Source organism: Triturus cristatus, chromosome 4_1 (assembly GCF_964204655.1).
Source record: "Triturus cristatus chromosome 4_1, aTriCri1.1, whole genome shotgun sequence".
Lineage (NCBI taxonomy): Eukaryota > Metazoa > Chordata > Amphibia > Caudata > Salamandridae > Triturus > Triturus cristatus.
The window spans coordinates 516921704-516941067 of NC_140585.1; the positions used below are offsets into that span (position 1 = coordinate 516921704).

Below are 19364 nucleotides of genomic sequence, written 5' to 3' on the forward strand. Positions count from 1 at the left end.
AACTCCACTTTTTTGTTCTTTTTTTTTTTTAGTTCTCTATAGCGTAGCTGGGCAATCTATATTAGGCCTTTGCTCAGGACTTCTAAATTTCATAAGTTGTAGGTCAGCATTGATGTTCTTACAACTGCTGCAAACTGAGTTAATATGCTGCACAATTTATAGCTATATTGCAGTGTGTCAAGCTTTGCAGAATTGGGGGGAAAAAATACACCTTGATAGTTCTTACCGCAATTGGGATTATGCTTTTTTGTCTCTATTTCTCCATGTGAAAAAGACTTATCAATTAAGTGAATAAAGGTGACTATTGTTTATCTTAATAGGTTTCTATTTTTTTATCTAATCCTATTGAGCAGGTTTTTAGTTTAATTGATACATTTAATAAAGTATATAAAAACGTGTATTTGCTAATATCTATTAATTTTTGCAGTGAAATTTGCTGTCATATGCCCACGCACTTTCTATATATTCATTATGAAATGTATTTAAATGAACTGTATCTGTATTATACTTTCATGGATACTTAACCAAATAAAGTTTTAATTAATTGATTGATACTTTAATTGTTGTCCAAAGTTAACTTGTCCTCTCTGTTCCAATGCAACCAGGGAGTGGAGCTCAGTGTAATTTAGTTACTGGCTATCTCTTGTCCGATTCTACACTGAAACATATAAACGTGCAGTGTTGAAAAAATGTGGATCTATTTTTTTTTATCCATTGGTTAGTGGCCACATTAGAATTGAGCAGAAAAATATTGCATTGTTTTAATGAATCCGGAACACAAAGTAGTAAATATTAATATAAAGTTTTAAATTAGGAATAGGTAACAGTTACTCAAAGTATTATGGCATTTATGTGAGGTAAGAGATGAATTGGATCTTCATTAATATATACATTTAGTATATTATTTACTGAAACTGTACATTTAAGTGATAAACCTCACTGCTACCAGAAAACTGGTTTCCTGATGCTAAACAGAAGCACAACCATTAAAGGAGAAAAGATTCAAGTGGAAAAAGAAGAGCAGCAAATCCGGAGGCAGAAACGGAGGTAGCTCCTATTTTGTATGTCGCTGGAAAGCTGGTTCCAAATCTTGAGTCAAGTAGCCAAAGGATTGACCTCCTCCTAAATACAAGGAACCTCAGGTCCTTTAGAGGTGTTCCCAGCCAAGAGAAAGTGACAGGCACTCTGGCATCGGCAGCAGAGTCCCTGCATGTCCTGGTCTGAAGGATGCTCAACAAGGATTGAAACCCCAGAAACATGGCCACCTTCGGACCGCTGGTGGTGCCTAGCTGCTAATCGAGTTCTGTGGATGGTTTTACAAAGTATAAAGAGCATTTGAAGGAAAGTGACCTAAGACCTGTATTGATTTTTTTTTTTTGTCTAGTAAATCGAGGTTGGGTTTTGAGAATTGTATTGCAGTTCACTAGACCAGTTTGTATTATTTAGTTAGATTTGGAGAGTATTTCTGTTTTTCTCATGGGATCTATCTGAAAATGTTGGTGATGTTTGCAGCTATGTGTTTTATTTGGGTGGAAGTTTTGAGAGAAATAGTTTCACTCCCTTTGCATCCTTTGTTGCAGCCTGGGCATGGAGAATTGGCTCTTTCTTAATGTCCATGTGTTCGCTAGTGTCATCGCGTGTGTATTACCCTACACTGTGAACAGCAGTTGGTTTCATTGAACGTGCCCTCCTGCACCCACCCAAGCATGCACACAAACGTATCGTTCTCTAATCCTTGCAGGATCCGTGAAAGAGAATCCATCAAAGCAACAAATGCTCACTGGGTTGTGTTTGAATTGCCCAAGGCTTAAGGTTGATCATGAGCAATGGTCAGTAGGTTTTGCTTTTAATGCCATCAGTGTGTAAACAGAATATCTTTAGTATTGAGACTCTAAGCTATGTTTGTATACATCAAAATGTGCAGTGATGGAATAGTTTCCAGACTACGAATCTGCCTGGGTAAAGAATATCCACGTCCGGAAACACCTTGGTGTCTGCTAACCCTCCATCTACAGCATACCTCCTCGGGCACGCCCCTTCTGCCCTGCTGTTAGATTGAATGCATCTTTTCACTCAACTACTGGTGCTGTCAAGAGAAACGGGGGCTAACAGGACGCGTGGCAGCTGTTCTGTATCCGGAGATCCCTTCCACTGGCTCTTGGGTCGCTCTTGAATCTCGCTGCAGTGAGCTGTCAGCTAAGCTGCCTTTTATGACAGCCAAGTATTGGGCTCTTTCAACCTCACTAGAATGTTCTTTGCACATTTTATTCGGTTAAAGGACTGCAGGTTCTTGTTATAATTAGTTGTTGTGCCATGTGCTTCACTTTGCTTCATGCTTTTGAAGTCTATTTTCTTGTGTTTGTCTTTTGTAAAAACAGTTTATCTTGCTGTGGTCGTTAATCCCAAACTTTTTGCTTTAGGAAAACAGTGAAAAGGAATCTGGCCAAGAAACGCAGACGACGGAGTCCATAGAAACAACTGCAGCAGGAGGTGAGAGGTGCACTAATATGGATGGCCGGCTGAGAAAGGATTTGTATGTTCAGTGTTTTCATTAAAAGTCTCTTGGTATGAGATTATAGTCAGGGCACAAGTCCTAACAAGCATTGGCATAGCCAATAGGTCTTGCCTTTGGGACCTTATAAGTGTTTAGCCATGCAACAGTTAATGTTGCACCAAGGATATTGTGCTGCATAACTAAATACTTATAAGGTCCCAAAAGCGAGACCTATTGGCTATGCCAATGCTTGTTGATTCCCGTCAGCAGGTCCTGGCCTCCCCGGGGTGAATGGAGTGTGCAACAGGACTGTGGAGTTTTGGACGGGGTCGGCCCATCAATATTGTTGAATCCCGTTTAAAGATATTTTCGTCTATGGGTCGAGAAATATCCAAACCTAAATATATACGTTAAGCTTTGGGCTCCCGATTCCGCATCCTCCCCTTCCCATTGCGATATAGCCTATTAGCTTGCATAGCGCCTGCTGTCGCATTCTGCAGCTGCACAGCACTATAAAAAGAGTCTTAATTTAAATGTAACTCTTATGTGTAAAAATAAAAAAACTGGTCTACTCCCTTCTACGTTTATACAGCAGTACAAGAAGTATGCAATCACTTATTGTAGGGGCCGTTTTCCTTTTGTTTTTTTAAAGAGAAAAAAAAGCACAGGCTGGGCCACCGCCACTCATCATCTAAAGCCTTCATATGCCATGGTGCAGCTTTGCTGCTTCAAATGGGCAAAAACAGTTGCACAGGCAGACTCTCCCAACCTCAATAGGAACATCACCAGCTGGTTTTAGAGGGACCTATTGGGATTGCAGTAAAAACTATTGTGGGTAAAAAAGCAGACTGCAGAAAAGCTGTCACTACTGAAGAGTAGATATGAAAAATGGCTTCCTCCTACGTAAGTAATGGTGCTTAGGCTTCAGGGGAGGGTAGCGTTACGGGTAGTAACGGATTTAGGGTTCAAGTAAGGGTAGCTATAAGGGGAAGTAAGGGGTTTTTAGGTTCAGAGATGGGCACCATTAAGGGACAGTAAAGGGTTTTTAGGTTTCCGGAAAGACTAGCATTAAAGGGTAGCAGTAATGGGTAGCTTGGGGTTTTAAGGGTTCAGGGATATGAAGCGTTAACTCCTTAGTGTCAAACTAAGGAGTTATTACAGTACAGTTAGATTTTTAAAAAAGCATGTAAAAAATGTTTTTTTTTTTTTTAATTCAACAAATTTTTTAATAGTCATAGGTAATAATGAAGGAAAAAATCATTATTTCCTTGACACATTCAGCTCATCTTTTAAGTAGTCAACATTTTGAAAGTCAGCTTTATTACATACGGCCAAATATTGTCGCCAACACGGTTAAAGTCAGAAAACTAGAGTCCACCCTTTTGAGCTTAAAACATTAGCACGTGTTGTAATGATTATGAGGTGCAAATTAAAAAGGGCAACAACAAAATCCGTGTGATCATAGTATAGTTGTTCAGTGTCACATGTTCGATAGCTACAGCCTGTCATGGCATTTTAACCATCCGCACTTTCCACCTTTCAGGCCAGGATTCGCATGCCTAAAATGTGAACTGCAAGTCCCAGAATGCAATCTGCCGCAAAGCCAGAACTGACCAATGGAACCACATGAGTGGCTTCTTAGGAACTACGCAGCAGGCCGCACAATGTAGATATGCAAAAAGGGCACTCCTAGCGATCAGGGGTCGCGTTATATAGCACAAACCAGAGCAGTGGCGCACATGAAATTGAGCAAAAGAGGTTGGTATCTGGAGAGGGTCTGAAACATTACTGAGAAATCATAATAGCAGAGGCACCAAATATATGACTGCATTGAATTTAAACACACTTTGCAGCTAAAACATTCCGATCACGGCAGCATCTCTAACTGGTACCACGAGCCCTGCTTTACGAGAATAATAAACTGTTGACAAGTCTCTCTGAAATCGGTTTCATGTTTGTTTGCTCCGCAGGAATAGTCAGTGTGCACGCAGTCATGCTGCCATAGTCCCACCATGATTAGATAACAGTACTACACATGTTGCCAACATCGGGTGAAAAAGGTAGGAGTAAGCTCATCCAAACCTATTGTACATTATCCCGCTGAGCTATCCCACCAGTCTCCCAACGAATAGCTGCAATGACGGAAATTCACATCATAAAGTGTCTGCACTTGTATGAAGAAGAGAGATGGCACTCGGATAGGTGGCCCCCTCCCTTACACTCACCCTCTCCCCCGTTCTTCGACCCCACCGGTAAGGGAAAAAAACACGTATTTAGAAGTCAAAAATATTTTATTTACATTATGGTCACAACACTATAGACATCGAAGGCATAGGAAAACGCAAACGGAATTCGTTCATGCCGCTTTTGACGTAAAGGAGCTAGCGTCTGCAGAAGTTGCATTAATTAATTGTTTTTTCAATAATCATTCCCTGCTGGTCACGCTAGAGTAAAACGAATATCAATGAACCAAGACCAACTGATTTGCCCAGGGCCACTGTAATACAACTCGACTTTGTTTGTTTCAGATATTTCCTGTTCTAACTTGGATTGTGTAATATGGCTTTCTAGCCTGCCGTACTGACGCAGCGTTAAAGGCCCGACCGAGGCCAGCAGAGTGGCGAGATCTGTGGTGGAGGAGGAGGTATTTGGAGCATGGAGAGAGGCATGCAAGGCTTAATGAGCCTTGACAGAAACCCACATGGCGGCTGCACACGTGCACGCAAGCTTGAGGCTAACAAAAGCCTCTGGTAGCACTTTCAAAAGTAACTCACTAAATTTCTCGCAGAGCAGCGAATGCATGCGCTGGCTCAGCGAGACCTAAAAAAAGAAGTGGGGAGGGGACTAACCTAGTTAGACATTACGGTGCGCGACCTCACGGCGCGTGACATCATGGCACATGACATCACAGGAATTGACATCATAGAAAGTGGCATCACAAGCCACGACTTTACAGGAAGTGGCATCACAAGGAGTGACATCAGACCTAAAGGCCTCACATATATGTTTAGCAGGTATATCATGTGTACGTTTTAGCGCATTGCGAGGATGATAGCACAGTGAGCTATGATATGTGACTTCTACACCACCTCGCAATCCCACAGTTTTATGTAACAAATCCAGTACATTAATTTACAAACTTATATAATATATTGTACATGTAATTTGAGCGTGCTGATGTTAAGCGCTCTGACACCCTGCTTTGGGATGAGTAGGGCTATACAAGAAAAAATGGTGGTACTTAAATCATTTCAACGCCTCCTGAGGTGTAGTAAGCTCTATGTAAATAAAATTTTCTGTGTGTAAATACTGTGAAAGACCAACACCTCTGCCACTCTTACAGTGCATGCATATCTCCTAAACCGGGACTGAATAAAGTGAAAACAAAGTGAAAAGCTGCATTTCATAAGTATGTGTGAAGTGCTAACCTTTGTTTCCCCTCCGCTTCATTTGCATCTAGGTGTGAGGCACCTGACTGCTCCCAGCAAAGAGACTCGCAAAAGGAGGCCTGATGACCCCTCAAATTCGGCCTTTGTTATGGGCCCAGCAGGAGTCTTAAATAAGATAGCCCCGTCACTGCCTGCATGTTGTTGTTTGTTGCAGATGGAAAGCAGACAATGTGCAGGTGCTGCTGAAAGTGCCCCAGTGTTTCAAATTTACGCCGGGACAAGTTTAGCACATTATTCAGTGGGGCCCAAATTCTTGGCAGGGTCGACGGCGTTGACCCTGTGAAAATAGTGGGTGGACGTCGTCCATCCGCGTGTACCCCCTACTCGTACCCTGATTATAGTAGAGTCCACTGCTTAATTTGAGCTGGTGGTTTCTGGTGTTCGGCACCGTCGCTTGTCAACACCTCGCTTATGTTAGCTGGCATATGGTGTCGCTGTTTGTGCAATTAAAAGATGAGCTAAACAGTTGTTTAATAATTCAATATACATTGACGACAACTAATAGCTGTCGCCCAAGCCATTCGTATATCTGTGGGGGCCTCAAACAGTCTGAAATCTGTCACTTGCAGTAGTGTGACTGTCAGTAGTTGTGGTGGCACTGCCATTGGCAGCGCTGGCAGTGGCAATAGGTGGTGCAAGTTGTGGTTGCCTCCTGACGAGGATCCTGACACTTTTTTTCCCTCCAAATTAAGCACTGGACACACTGGTCTTTGGCATCAAAGTGAATAGAAATTTTCAGTATCTATTAATCTTTCTCTCATAAAAGATGAGTTTGTGCACCATTTCAGCTAAAAAAGGAGGGACAGAAGAGACCAGCTTCGTTCATTGGGCCCTTCCTAATCCTCCGTACTGAATCGATTGTACCACAGACTGAGACTGATCCTAACATATATTATTAAATCTAGTCACAATTTTCGTGCTTCCATGGAAACATCGCTTAAGCAGGACAACGAATGTAAAACAAGGTTACATGAGCTTCTGTTTCTTACCCTGAGACTTTTCTAGGTTACCTATCTGTTGCTTCTCGGATGCAGAAAGGCGCTTCTTGTTCTGGCCGAGCAGCGCGTCACTTTTTGTGCGTGCTGAACGTCTGCGGGGATCCATACTTCATCTGCCAAATGAGTTTCAAGTTCTTCTAGTTTGGTACAACCAGAGCAGTATACCATGGTCATAGTAGTCCAGACTCAGCCACACGATTACTAGATATGATCGATTTAAGGGCGAATTCCTCAGTTTGGAGAATAACTGGCGATGCGCTTTTAATATGTGAATTGTGAAGTTATGCATCCTGTGATTCAACATTGCTTTTGCACCTCCATGACTCCTCACAAATTCTTTACTAAAAACATAAATGAAAAAAATATACCGGGGCTATGTCGTCTTTTTAGAGCAGCAGAGACCGCTCTTTCCATACTGTTTTATCCATTCTGAATTGACCACTTCCTGGAACTAGAATGTACTCCTCGCCGTTTATTGAAGGAACCAGCACCTTGACCCCTTATTCTCTACGTTGGCCGTGCCCAGGCGAGTCCGGTTTCATGAGCACCCACCCACCCAATATGTGGCCTGGATTCTTATATGTGGAACAACATCGTAGTCTACTAGATGAAACACGAGAGGTTTTTATGCAGCCCTCATCTTGAGCTTTCATAGTATTTGAAGGTGCTGTCATGTGATAATAAGGATGAAGGACGCTCAGTGAAAGGAAATCTTTGATGGAGAAGCAGGCCAACCGGCGCTGATCTCAGGTTTTTTCGTTCCACATTGTACATACAGTTCAGACACTCAATGGGTATCTCTCTATCTCACCCATTTTACATCAAAGGATAATGTTTTCCCTTTAATTCTTGACACACAAGATTGAACGTGTGTGGCAGGCAGAAGACAGATTAAAGCTGGACTTCTTCTGGGCTTGAGTGTCCAAGAGGAACTCGAGCTGAAACGGAGCCAAACATCTGGCGGAGTCTTTCAGAGACTCGCCCAGGTGCTGTCATCTTCCCCTCACAGAAAGCTTCAAAGCGTGCACATAACTGAAGTGAAAATACACCATTAATCACCCTATCTCCAAGGATGAACAAGAACACCCAGATGCAGTTAGCGGTGGTTGCATCAATCAGTGGCAGGGTCGTTAGGCAGAGATAAAGAGGGCAATGGGTACCTTACACTCCACTGCCACTCCTAAGTGCTGTAAATAACAGGTATTTCTAGCACCCAGTTTGATGATAGCCTTCTATGCTTGCGAGGGCAGTGAAATGGGTGAGTCTAGTTTAGGTTTATTTAGGCAAATGCGTGGTTACTTAAAACCATTACAATAAATTTACAAGATACATATTTACATGGTGAGTTAAAAATCATTGATGAAATCATTCAATTCAGTTTTTTCAAATTTGACAGATAAAAGGAAATCCGATAGTTTCAACTTTAAAATTAAAGATGCTATTGCACAAAAACACTTCAATTCATATATATGCCAATGAATGGCCAAAGCCTTACAGTTAATATAACCATTTGATAATAACTTGTACATATGCATGATGAAACCTAGAATTCATGTTGAGACAAAATTCAAATGGTAAAATCTTTAGTGTAAATATAAAATATTTCTAATGGTAGGAGGCAAGCGGAGGTCGCAGTTTTGGGGCTAAAAGAACACTCAAGGGAAGTATTCCAGGTCATTAATCGTCCTTAGGGGGATTCGATAAAAGTTAATGGTTCAGCCCATAATAGTATTATGGGGAACTCTATATTGTTACTAAAGGATGATTTGACAGATGAATTGCTTCTTATATCAAATGTACTGGACGATATTCGTGTTCTTTAGTCTTTGCTCCACTTTTTGCAGAAATTTGACAAAACAGCATATTAACTGTGTGTCACCTGGGTCAAAGCAGGCTAAGATAGCCTGTCTTCTTGTTCGTATTCCTCTTTGGTTAAAAGGCTGAGTCGCCTTGGCAGGGTTTGAATTTATGACCTGCTTTTCAGCATTTATATTAGAATTCAACAGTAGTTTAAGTAATTTGATCACCCTGCAAGTTATTGAACACCAAGGTGCTTTCGCAAGGGTTTTGTCATGATTGAAATTACATCTTGTTATTTTTGCTTGACTTTTGTATAGACTATTAGTGCCTCCTGTGCGGTCTCTTGGCACTCTAGTTGCCACTTGTTTAGTAGCGCACACAGTCAATAAATGTTTGCACACAAGCCTACTCTTGATGAATACAGGCAAAACTAATTAGAGGGAAAATTGCAGATTTTCCTGTTTGATAGTAAGGTGCAATTATGTGCTAAAACACTTGCAGAATTGGGCTTATTCATGCAACTTGGTGCCCCGCGAACACTCCAGTTTTAGAAAACCAGCGACAACTGTGGATGCAAGTTTAAAATTTAATAGTGAATACATGCAGAAATATCTCCAGGGTGTATGCTGCTTTCGTTGTTTTAAGGTCTGTCTATAACAAGGTCAAAATACCAATATTATCTTCTATGTTACGTAATTTGCATCTTCTGTCAGGTTTATTGAAAGTAGTTATGCATTTTTCATCATCTCAGTGTCCACATTTTGTTTGACATTGCCAACTCATGCACAAGGTGTCTCTCCATCTATATTTATTTATTACGTTGTATTATCCGCATCTGTTCTCAACTCTGACTGTATTTGCATCTTTTCCATCATAAGGGAGTAATACCTTTTTATCTTGCTAAATGTAAGCAAACTACCTAATTTTACTTTAGTGGGGCTTCCAAGAAAGTCTACCTCTTTTGGGAAATATAGAAATAGCCTGAAACCTATTAAGATAGGATAAATTAAAATAATGTTCTTTGCTAGAGGAAAAAAAATATCTGCTATATCATTGGGAACCATTGGATAATATAAGATCTAGTAACTATTTGGAGCCACACATATTAAAGCACATTTATAGTGGATGAGTATTAATAAATAAGCAGGTGATGAAGGCCATCAATCTACAAAGGGATTATCTGCTTTTTCTAGCATTGCCAAACCGTGTCTAGATGCTGTTATTTTCCGAGCAAGGATGCCTTTCATAGTCTTACATGGAGATGAATGTATCTGTCATGGATTTCAGAAGCGAGTTAAAAATATCGAATGACATTCCAAGAGGAAGTAGCTTTGTGTGCTGTTGGTGAAGGCAATCTGGTTTAAAATAGGGATTTGTGGTCAATTTATTTAAATTGTATAGTCGTCTGAGATTTTGACTCCCAATTGTATTTTCTGACAAGGGATCCTGATGAGCTTATATTAAATATGAACTGTCTTCTGTTAACAGGATAAAGCAAATAAAAATATAGCAAGCAATTAAATATAAGATGTTTTACTGGAAACTTCATAGTCCTAAATGAAGTCACAAATACGAACGAGGATAAATGTGCACTTTTTTTATGAGCACAAACACTGCATGAAAATAAATAACTTAAATTGCTTGTAAAATCCAAATCAGCTAGATATATATTTCTATGTTAAAACATCTGTGAATGCTGAAGTTTGTAAATTCTTTATGAATTTTAAAACTAGGGATTTACCTATTGCACATGATCTGTGGTGCAACAGAAGTGTTGACATAACTGCTAGAAAATGTACCTTGTGTGTCGGGGGTTCTGTCCCTCATTTAATCAACTTTGGAAACACTTTACTTGATATTTTGAAAAGCCTTGCATGTACAGTAAACATGGCATTGATTGTTTCATGCAAACCTACAATCCCGTTTCAGTTAAAATTTGTGATCTTCACTGGGAAAGAATCCTTTCAAATGTGATTGTATTGCGAATCTGACTGACAAATTGCACTTTGATTCCTTTGTTTTAATGGATATGATTGTGTTGTAGGAACCACCTCTACTCCTGTAACAGCTGGCAAAACAGTAAAATTTGAAACTAATGATAAGTAGGTACCTTTTTTTTGTTGCTTTATTTATATTGTTAACCTCAGTTGCTCAGCTCAAGCACACGTTTACTCATAACCATACCTCTTCCTCATTAACAGGCAGAACTGTCTCTGATTTGACTTCTTGTCTTCTAGAGAAAGTATTCTGTGCTGCCAGGTAGAAAGGCCTTCTTGAGCTTACTTTTCCCTTTTCTGCTCAATTTTTTATTTACCGCTTAAGGTGGCAAGTAATTTTACTTTCTTTCTAGGAAGCCGGAGTGCTGTAATGCTGGCTATTGTGTGTTGTGCATTCTATAGGAGTTCATGAAATTTACTTGTTCATAAAGTACGTTGCAATACTTTGAGGCCGTGCCCAAAAACTAAAAAAATACGCATTTGACCTTACAAAAGTCTGTAGTCCAAAGATCTGTGGCTTGTTCCTTCATATAGTTTCTTCGACTTGTGCATACCTTTATAAGTTAATCTGTAGTCTGAAATTTGAGTATGGGCCTCAGCACAGGAGTCAGAATTTAAATGTGTTCATTCTGATACTAAAAAAGTATCACGCTTCCATCCCATCTCTTTCTAAATTTCTGTCTAAAGTCTTCAATGTCCTGCTGCATCTAACGTGTATTTCTTTGTAAGTGCATGTCTCTTATGAGAGCATTCACTGTCTATAAACTGATACTTCAATTTATGGGGGGGGGGGTCCCTGGCCCCACCCTCGGTCACATCAACACAAGTAGCTCCCCATCTTTCCCTGGTTGCATCCCAAGGGATCACGTGGCCCCTTGATATCACCAGGGGAGATTCTGCTCCTTGAGAGGAGTTGAATAGTGATTTGTACAACCAGCCTGGCTTTCTAGTGGTTTGGCTGCTACCCTCTTTTTGGAAAAGTCCCGGCTCCTTTCCTTAGAGGGATTTAGCCATACGGGGAAGCTGTTTCTGTGCTGATCCTGTCCAGCCTTGGAGGGCTACCTCTTGCTACTAGGAAAGCACCTGAGTGAAGCCTGGCTAAGGGTACCAAAAGCAAACTACACCAGTCCTGGCCTTTGCTTGCACAAATAATTATTTTCAGAAGTGTCGTCCCTATTTCTTCAAATGAACTACATCAAGAATACAAAGAATACAAATCCAGGATTGTATCTATTGGTTGAAAGTCCAGAATTTGAAAATTATTTCCCTGGAGTGAGGAAATACTTTGATGGACTGGACCTCCCAGGGATTGCTGTGGTGCCCGGTGCCCCATGGCCCTATTCAGCTCAAAGCTTGCCTGCTTCCTCACTCAATGTGTGCTACTGTGCATGCCAATCTGAAAATCTGGACTACAAATAGTTGTAGATCATTGACAAAGCAAAGTCCAGTGGCACCCTACCTACTCACCCAACACATGGTGGATGGAAAGGGTACATGCCCTTGGCTCTTGAAGGAGCCTGCAATCATAAGAGATTGCTGAACAATTTTTTAACTAGAGCCGTATTTTGGAGGTCATTTCTTTTCTGACTGCTCTGCTCCCTTTATTATTTTTCTGGATTCCTGTCTCATGGAGGGCATCAGACTGTAATCCTTTATATGAATCCTGGTGCTTCTTGCCTACCAGTCTCTCCAACGCTGACCCCCATCAATCCCCCAGACTTCCTTCACTCTCTTTGGGCTGTCATCCAGGCTGCTGCCCCACCCCTAGGAGCCACTGTCAAGCCTTTTCCTGACTTCATCTGCTATGAGCCTTAAGTCCCACGACCTATCCACCCATAATACCATCACCTCCACAGCCTAGGCTAAAGTGGTCCACTGCACCCCAGGAAGGGCTTTTCCCTGGCACCTGTTAGGATACTGTAACCAGATATTATTTATTGCCATAGGTGCAGGGAATAAAGAACTGTTTGTAGTTCATGGCTCTCTGGTATGGACAATACCTTAGCACTATACTTCTCTATAGGGTGCATATGTATAGTGGTGCTGAACCCTGAATAAAGAAAGACACCTAAGACTTATCTACAATGGTGGGGCCCCTTCCAAAAGGCCACTGGAGTTCCCCTACCCCTCAGTTGGCCAGTCCTTCCCAGCGATGGTGGTGGGCAGTGCTTCATGCTGCCTGGCTGCTTCCCCCACCGAAACGTTGGTACTCCTGAAAGGCGGCAAACTGATAGTGACAGTCTCAGCGACAGTATGTGAATGGTTCACTCTGCAGCAGTCTAGCCTGCTTCTGTCCTCCATTCCCTCGCTCTATGTGCACAGAGTTGTTAAAATGTTTATTTTACACTTTGATAAACTGTTTTTGTTTTTCACAGGGACTCTCCCAGTGAGCGAGAGATGGAGGTGAGTTCTGATGCTTTTATTGAACACTGCAGTTAGATGTCAACCTTTACTTCTATTGTGCTATACACGTCTTGCCATGTGCATTGGGTTGTGTGGGCCGGTCTCCTTTCACTCATTACGGATTTAAAAAGTATGCCTTCCTGTTCCAGTTTTGACGCTCAGGGCTACGATTTGTGCGCTACTGTATTGGGATTACACGAATCGGGTAGAAAGCTAAAACACACCCTGCACTTTTAGCATGAGCCAATTCCCTTGCATCCTCATAGCTGACTCATAGTGATTGGCTGAATGTCTTGTAGGTGGCTTGGAAAGAGGACAGGACGCATTTCTACACCATACCAATTTATCGTACCCATCAGGTTGCACCCACAACTCCACTGCCAACATTACTACCTACTGCCTTAACCACAACATGTGCCCTGTTGCAGTGGCAGCTACCCGAGGGAGTGCGGTGGGGCGGGGTAGGGGCAGGGTGGGTAGTGGAGTCCGAAATACGACGGTCAGGAGTAAGGTAAGTAATTAAATAAATAAAACTATTTACCTTGTATGCGCTGCATCGCCAACTCGGTGATGCAGTGCGCGCAAGGTGAATTGTTTGATTTATTTAATGACTCACCTTACTCCTGTCCGTCTTATGTTGGACTCCACTACTCCACCCCTCCCCGCCCTACCGCCCCGCAGCACTCCCTTGGCAAGCCGCCACTGCCCTGTTGAATCTATAGCACATCTGCACCGAACCCTTGCACCCTACACTAACAATCTAAATCCCCACGTGTGTATCCCGCCACATACAACCAAGTTGACCATTTCACTCCAGATCATCACGGATATTGATTCCACCCCTGGACTTCAAGCTTATTAATCAATGGCATTGGGTGGGTTATTCTAATTAACTAAATGACTGCAAGCTAAGACTACTACATCACAACTATTGTTGATGCATAAAAGCTGACAACTGTAAACAGTGTCCATGATGAGATGGAGTGAGGTGACCTCCTTAGATACACCCTACCTACTGTTATCCCATGTATTATATACAACCCTGCTATCCCACATACAACCTACAATGATACACTTCCATATATAGTCTACACCTGCTACTCTACATTGCCTTCTGTAAACCCCCTATATGTTCTATATGTTACGTTATAAATATTTGTTAAGCTCGCGGCTACTCAGAAGAGTGTCCCGGCACTGGCTGAGGGGGAAAAAGAGTTGCATGCAGGTTTCTAGTTGCTAAAAAGGTGGGTTTTGAGCTCCTTCTCAAACTGGTCGTGGCTGTCTATCAGCCTCCGGTCGAGTGGAAGTCTGCTCCAGGAGAGGGGTCCTAGATAGGGAAAGGATCTCCCACCCATTCTGAGACGATTAATTCAGGGCACCTTCGCCATTTGTGCCGAGGAAGAGCGGAGAGTGCGGGTGGGGGTGTAAGAGCTGGTCCTCTCTTTGAGATATGATGGCCCTGTCCCATTCAAGGACTTGTGCATGAGTACCATAGCTTTTAATGCCAGTGAAGGGCCCATAGATGTCATGTGGGATCTGAGAGGAAGTTTGAGCAGCAGTCTTGCTACAGAGTTCTGTACCACCTGAAGTCTATTGAGGAGGTAATCAGTAAGGTCCAAGTACAGTGGATTCCCATACTCCAGTCTAGATGTAATCAGGGCCTGCAAGACCAAGCCAGAGCTTAGATCTGTGGAAGGAAAGGGAGGACGCTGTCAATTTAGATTCCAAGAGTCTTGAAACAGTTTTGCGGGGGACCGGGTGTGGAAGATTATTCAGCCAGTAATCTTCCACAAAGTTGTGAGGGACAGCTCCAAAGGTCACAATCTGTTTAATCTGGGTTGCATCTCAGCTGATGGTACTCAAAACATTGTGTCGTGTAGTTCCTATATGACCTATACAGGATCTGGGTGTTTGGATAACATAAACTGTGGGACTGGTGGTAGACTGATTCCGTACACCCCCACCGGGTATGTTAGCCTGTCTGTATAAGCTAGCTCATAGTGCCACTATACTCTCCTCTTACCAAGGAGAGAATAGATTTTAGCAAACTCAGAACATGACAACCATGATCCCTCAGGACTGTGGAAAAAAGTTACTAACTTTCACTCGTGCTTACTTAGTTTGTCTCAGAGATACACCGAATAAAACAAGCTGGGCTTTTTCAATAATCATTTATTGAACATTTGTCATTCTTTTCTAAAATAGATGTGCTTGCTGGCACCCCTTCTCACCCGGCTCTTCAACTCCTTCTTGACCGCAGGGGCGAATCGCCCAGATCTTTTTGGGGCCCACATAGCAGTCATCCCCAAGCCGGGGATAGATTGGACTCGCTGTGGAGCGTTCCGTCCCATCTCCCTGTTGAACGTCGATCTTAAGCTCTACTCGGGAATCCTGGCCAGTCGACTGGCACCTTGTATGCCAAATCTGATCGACCCGGATCAGGTGGGGTTTATCCCAGAACGTCAAGCCCCCGACAATACGAAACGCATCATCCACTTGGCCGAGAAGGCCTCCCGTACCTCGGGAGAATACATGCTACTCGCGATTGACGCCGAAAAGGCGTTTGACCGTGTTCACTGGCCCTATCTGGAACAGGTGTTGCTACGGATGGGGCTGGGGGAGAAATTCCGCACCCGTATATTTAATTGCTACAAATTCCCGTCTGCAATGGTCCGGGTGAATGGACACACGTCCGCTAGCTTCCCCATAACGCGAGGCACGAGGCAGGTGTGTCCGCTGTCGCCGCTGCTTTTTGCTGCGTATATGGAGCCCCTTGCCCAGAAGATCAGGCAAAACCCGGGAATTTCCGGGATTAAGTTCAGGGGGTTGGTTCACACCATTACTACTTTCTCTATCAAACCCGCGAGAGGCGCTGCCGGCGTGCATGGCAGACTTGGATGCCTTTGCACGGGTGGCGGGGTTCAAGGTTAATGCGGACAAATCAATGGCTCTGGACCTTTCCTTGACTCCCTCCACCCGGGAATACCTGGAAAGTTTGCTCCCTTTCCAGTGGGCGGAGGAATCGATCCCCTATTTGGGGATCCAGTTGGCTCCTATGCTTTCACGTGTGGTGGCTCTCAACTATGCTGCATTGCGCCGGAAGATCCGCAGAGAGCTGGGGCAGTGGAAATACTATCCCCTCTCGTGGCTAGGCAAGATCGCGGCGGTTAAAATGACCATATTACCACAGATCCTCTACCTCTTCCGCACCATACCCCTATACCCGCCTGCCGGTTGGATCCAACAGACACAATCGGAGCTGGCCCAGTTCATTTGGAATGGGCGGAAGCCATGCATGAAGAGGTCGTTGTCCACTCTCGCGCCTGAGGGCGGGGGGCTCGGGATCCCTGATCTCCAACTCTATTTCCGAGCAGCACAACTACGCTATCTGGTGGAGTGGAGTTGCTGGAAATTGGAAAAACACTGGCTGTTTCAAGACCAGGCGGTAGCAGCCCGACCTCTGCAGGAAATCCCTTTCCTGCAGAAACAGCACAGGCCCCCCAACCTCTATGCCTCCCACATCACCCGCGTTCCCCTGGAAATCTGGGATCGCACTAATGTCGCTCATGATCTCACCACCTTCCCCTCCCCGCTTACTCCCCTATTCGACAATCCAGATTTTACTCCCGGAACGGACTCGGTAGCCTTCCACAGGTGGAGCCTTTCTTTATCATATGTACGGCACGGAGGGGATGCGCTCGTTCCAGCAATTCAGGCAGGATTATGGGTTACCAGACACGGAACGAATTCGATATCTCCAGGTCTGACATTGGGCGCTGGATGGACGGGTCCGACCGTTGGCAGACAGGCGGCTCTCCCAGTATGAGCGATGGTTAATAACGCGCTCATCTGATAAACAACTAATTTCGGACCTCTACAGAATGCTCCAAAGGCGATTCGCGCACACATACAATGCAGGGAGGACGCGTTGGGAGAGGGAGCTCGGTAGGACTCTGACTCATGAGGAGTGGGAGGGAATATATTACAGGGCCCGACACTCAGCGTACCACATGGGACTCACAGACACACTCACAAAGGTGGCGACCTATTGGTATTATACTCCAGAGCGCCTACACGCGATTGACAAGCAGAGGGATGTGTACTGTTGGAGGGGCTGTGGGCAGATAGGTACCTTGACACACTTGCTTTGGGATTGTGAGGATGTTCGGGCGTACTGGACTCAGGTGCTCGATGAAGTGGACAAGCATTTTGACACCGCGATACCGCGCTTCCCGGCGTATGTACTGCTCGGTCTCCCAAATCCTTTGACATACCTGCTTAAGTCGCGTAGGGGCAGACAAATGGCCATAGCGCTGGGTTCAGCGATACAGAACGTGCTCACTCATTGGCGTTCCCACACCTCACCAACTTTTACTGGCTGGTTGTACCGATTGTGGCATGTCTTGGGCATGGAAAAACTCACACTAACTGGGGAGGGCTCCAAATATGGGGAGTTGTGGAGGCCCTTCTTGTCATTGTTGGCCACCGAGTTTAGGGAAGTCACTTGTCCCCATTATCTACGCTTGCTGCGACTATCCGAGGGACAGAAAGAGGGGTAGGGATTGGATGCTGCTGAGAATGAGAAGGAATGGGGGATGGATGGATGGACGTGGAACACGGGGAGGGAGAGGGTTGGGGTAAGGAGGGGGGTGTCTTGGATTTATTATTTGCTCCATGACACCTTATTAGGGATTACTATGGCGTCCCCAAGTTGGTTGTAGCCTGACATAGTGTACAGCGAGGAACTGAGAGATTCATTCACCACCTGGGGACCGAGCAAGGTGCTGTTATTTTCCTTGGTTGGAGCCTTTTTGTGTATTTTTGAAACCATAAAATAGATGTGCTGGAACAACCGTTAAACACTATAAGATATAAATGATCAACAGTACTATGAAAGTAAAAGGATGGTATAGTTCTACCATCGTACTAAAGTCATGAATACATTCAAGTATATAAAACACATGATAAAAGATGCGTACTCCTACAATGCCTGCCTATCTAGATGTAATTAAGTGTACCTAGCATGGGTATAGGTGTTAAGCCAAGAATTCCTCTAGGATTTAGTCAACCCCATTACCTTAATTGAGAGTGCGGGACCCCGTCCTGGTCTCAAGTTGGACACCCCTCGAGGGATGTTAGACCACTGCGGGCTGGAGTGTCTGCATGCAGGAACCTCAGCATCTCTGGTCAGTGTGTCAGCCGAGAAGTCTCGATCTCTAGCTATCTTAGCAGGATGTGATGTGTATATATACCCACAGGTCTCCCCAGGGGTCCTACCTTGCTGTGTTAGTGTGTCCGCCTATGGATGACGTCAGGCATGAACTTTGTACATAGATTTTATACAGGAGATGGTAGTCCTGCTGTGCTTCCAAGAACCCTCATGCATAATATATGAGATTTTGAACTAGGGAAAACCTGCGTTCTGAATACAGTGTAATATCTGGGTAAAAGGTCAGTCCCTGTAAACGGTGACAAGTGTAATGTAGGGAGAGAATATAGGTGAAGGGTAACGAGTTTACCGAGGCCTATATTATAGTACTTATATGGAATATAACAATTTAAAGACTTTGGTAAGAAAACCAGAGATCACCTCATCTAAATCCATGCCTTTCTCACATTTAAACAGCAGCTGCGTGTCATCCGCGTACGAGATGACCTTCGCGCTAAGCAACTCTGTGAGCATGGCGAGGGCTGTCAAGTAAACATTGTGGAACTCCCACCAACAGGGGCCTGGCTTGAGCTGTGTATGGTAGCAGCCAGACTTCCTGCGTCCGTCTGTCCAGGAATTAAGCTACCCAGCTGAAAACCTGGTGTCTGATCCCTATCTCGCTCCAGCAGCTTGAGATGGGGGTTCCGTGTCAAATGCCGCTGTGAGATCAAGAAGTTTCAGCATTGCTTTGCCTCTCCTATCCAGGAAATTTCAGATGTGCTCAGTAACTTCCAGTAGCACAGTCTCAGTGCTGCATTGGGGACGAAAGCTGGTTTGCGTAGGATGGAGGATACCGATGGCTTCCAGGTACCTGGAAATTTGGCGATTAAATTCTTTCTCCAGTATTTTAAAGAAGGCGGGGAGAAGGGAAATGGGCCTGTAGTTTACTGCTTGCTTAGGGTCTGCTGCGTTTTTTTTTAAGCAGCGGCAAAACTTCTTCCACTTGGAGGGAACCTCCCTGTAACTATTGAGGTATTAAAAATGTGATTTACAGAGGGAGTAATTGTCGGTACC

The 19364-nt window shown here is 43.8% G+C and overlaps 1 protein-coding gene across 7 annotated transcripts in view; it reads left to right on the forward strand.

Moving 5' to 3' along the window:
* IRAG2 (inositol 1,4,5-triphosphate receptor associated 2) overlaps nucleotides 1-19364 on the forward strand; it is a 1211571-nt gene that overhangs the window by 986364 nt on the left and 205843 nt on the right. For all 7 annotated transcript variants that reach the window (XM_085652757.1, XM_085652760.1, XM_085652761.1 and 4 more), the window contains 3 exons: nucleotides 2421-2490; nucleotides 10786-10843; nucleotides 13114-13141. In XM_085652757.1, coding sequence (XP_085508883.1) covers nucleotides 2421-2490; nucleotides 10786-10843; nucleotides 13114-13141 — 156 coding nt within the window. The remainder of the gene's footprint in view (nucleotides 1-2420; nucleotides 2491-10785; nucleotides 10844-13113; nucleotides 13142-19364) is intronic.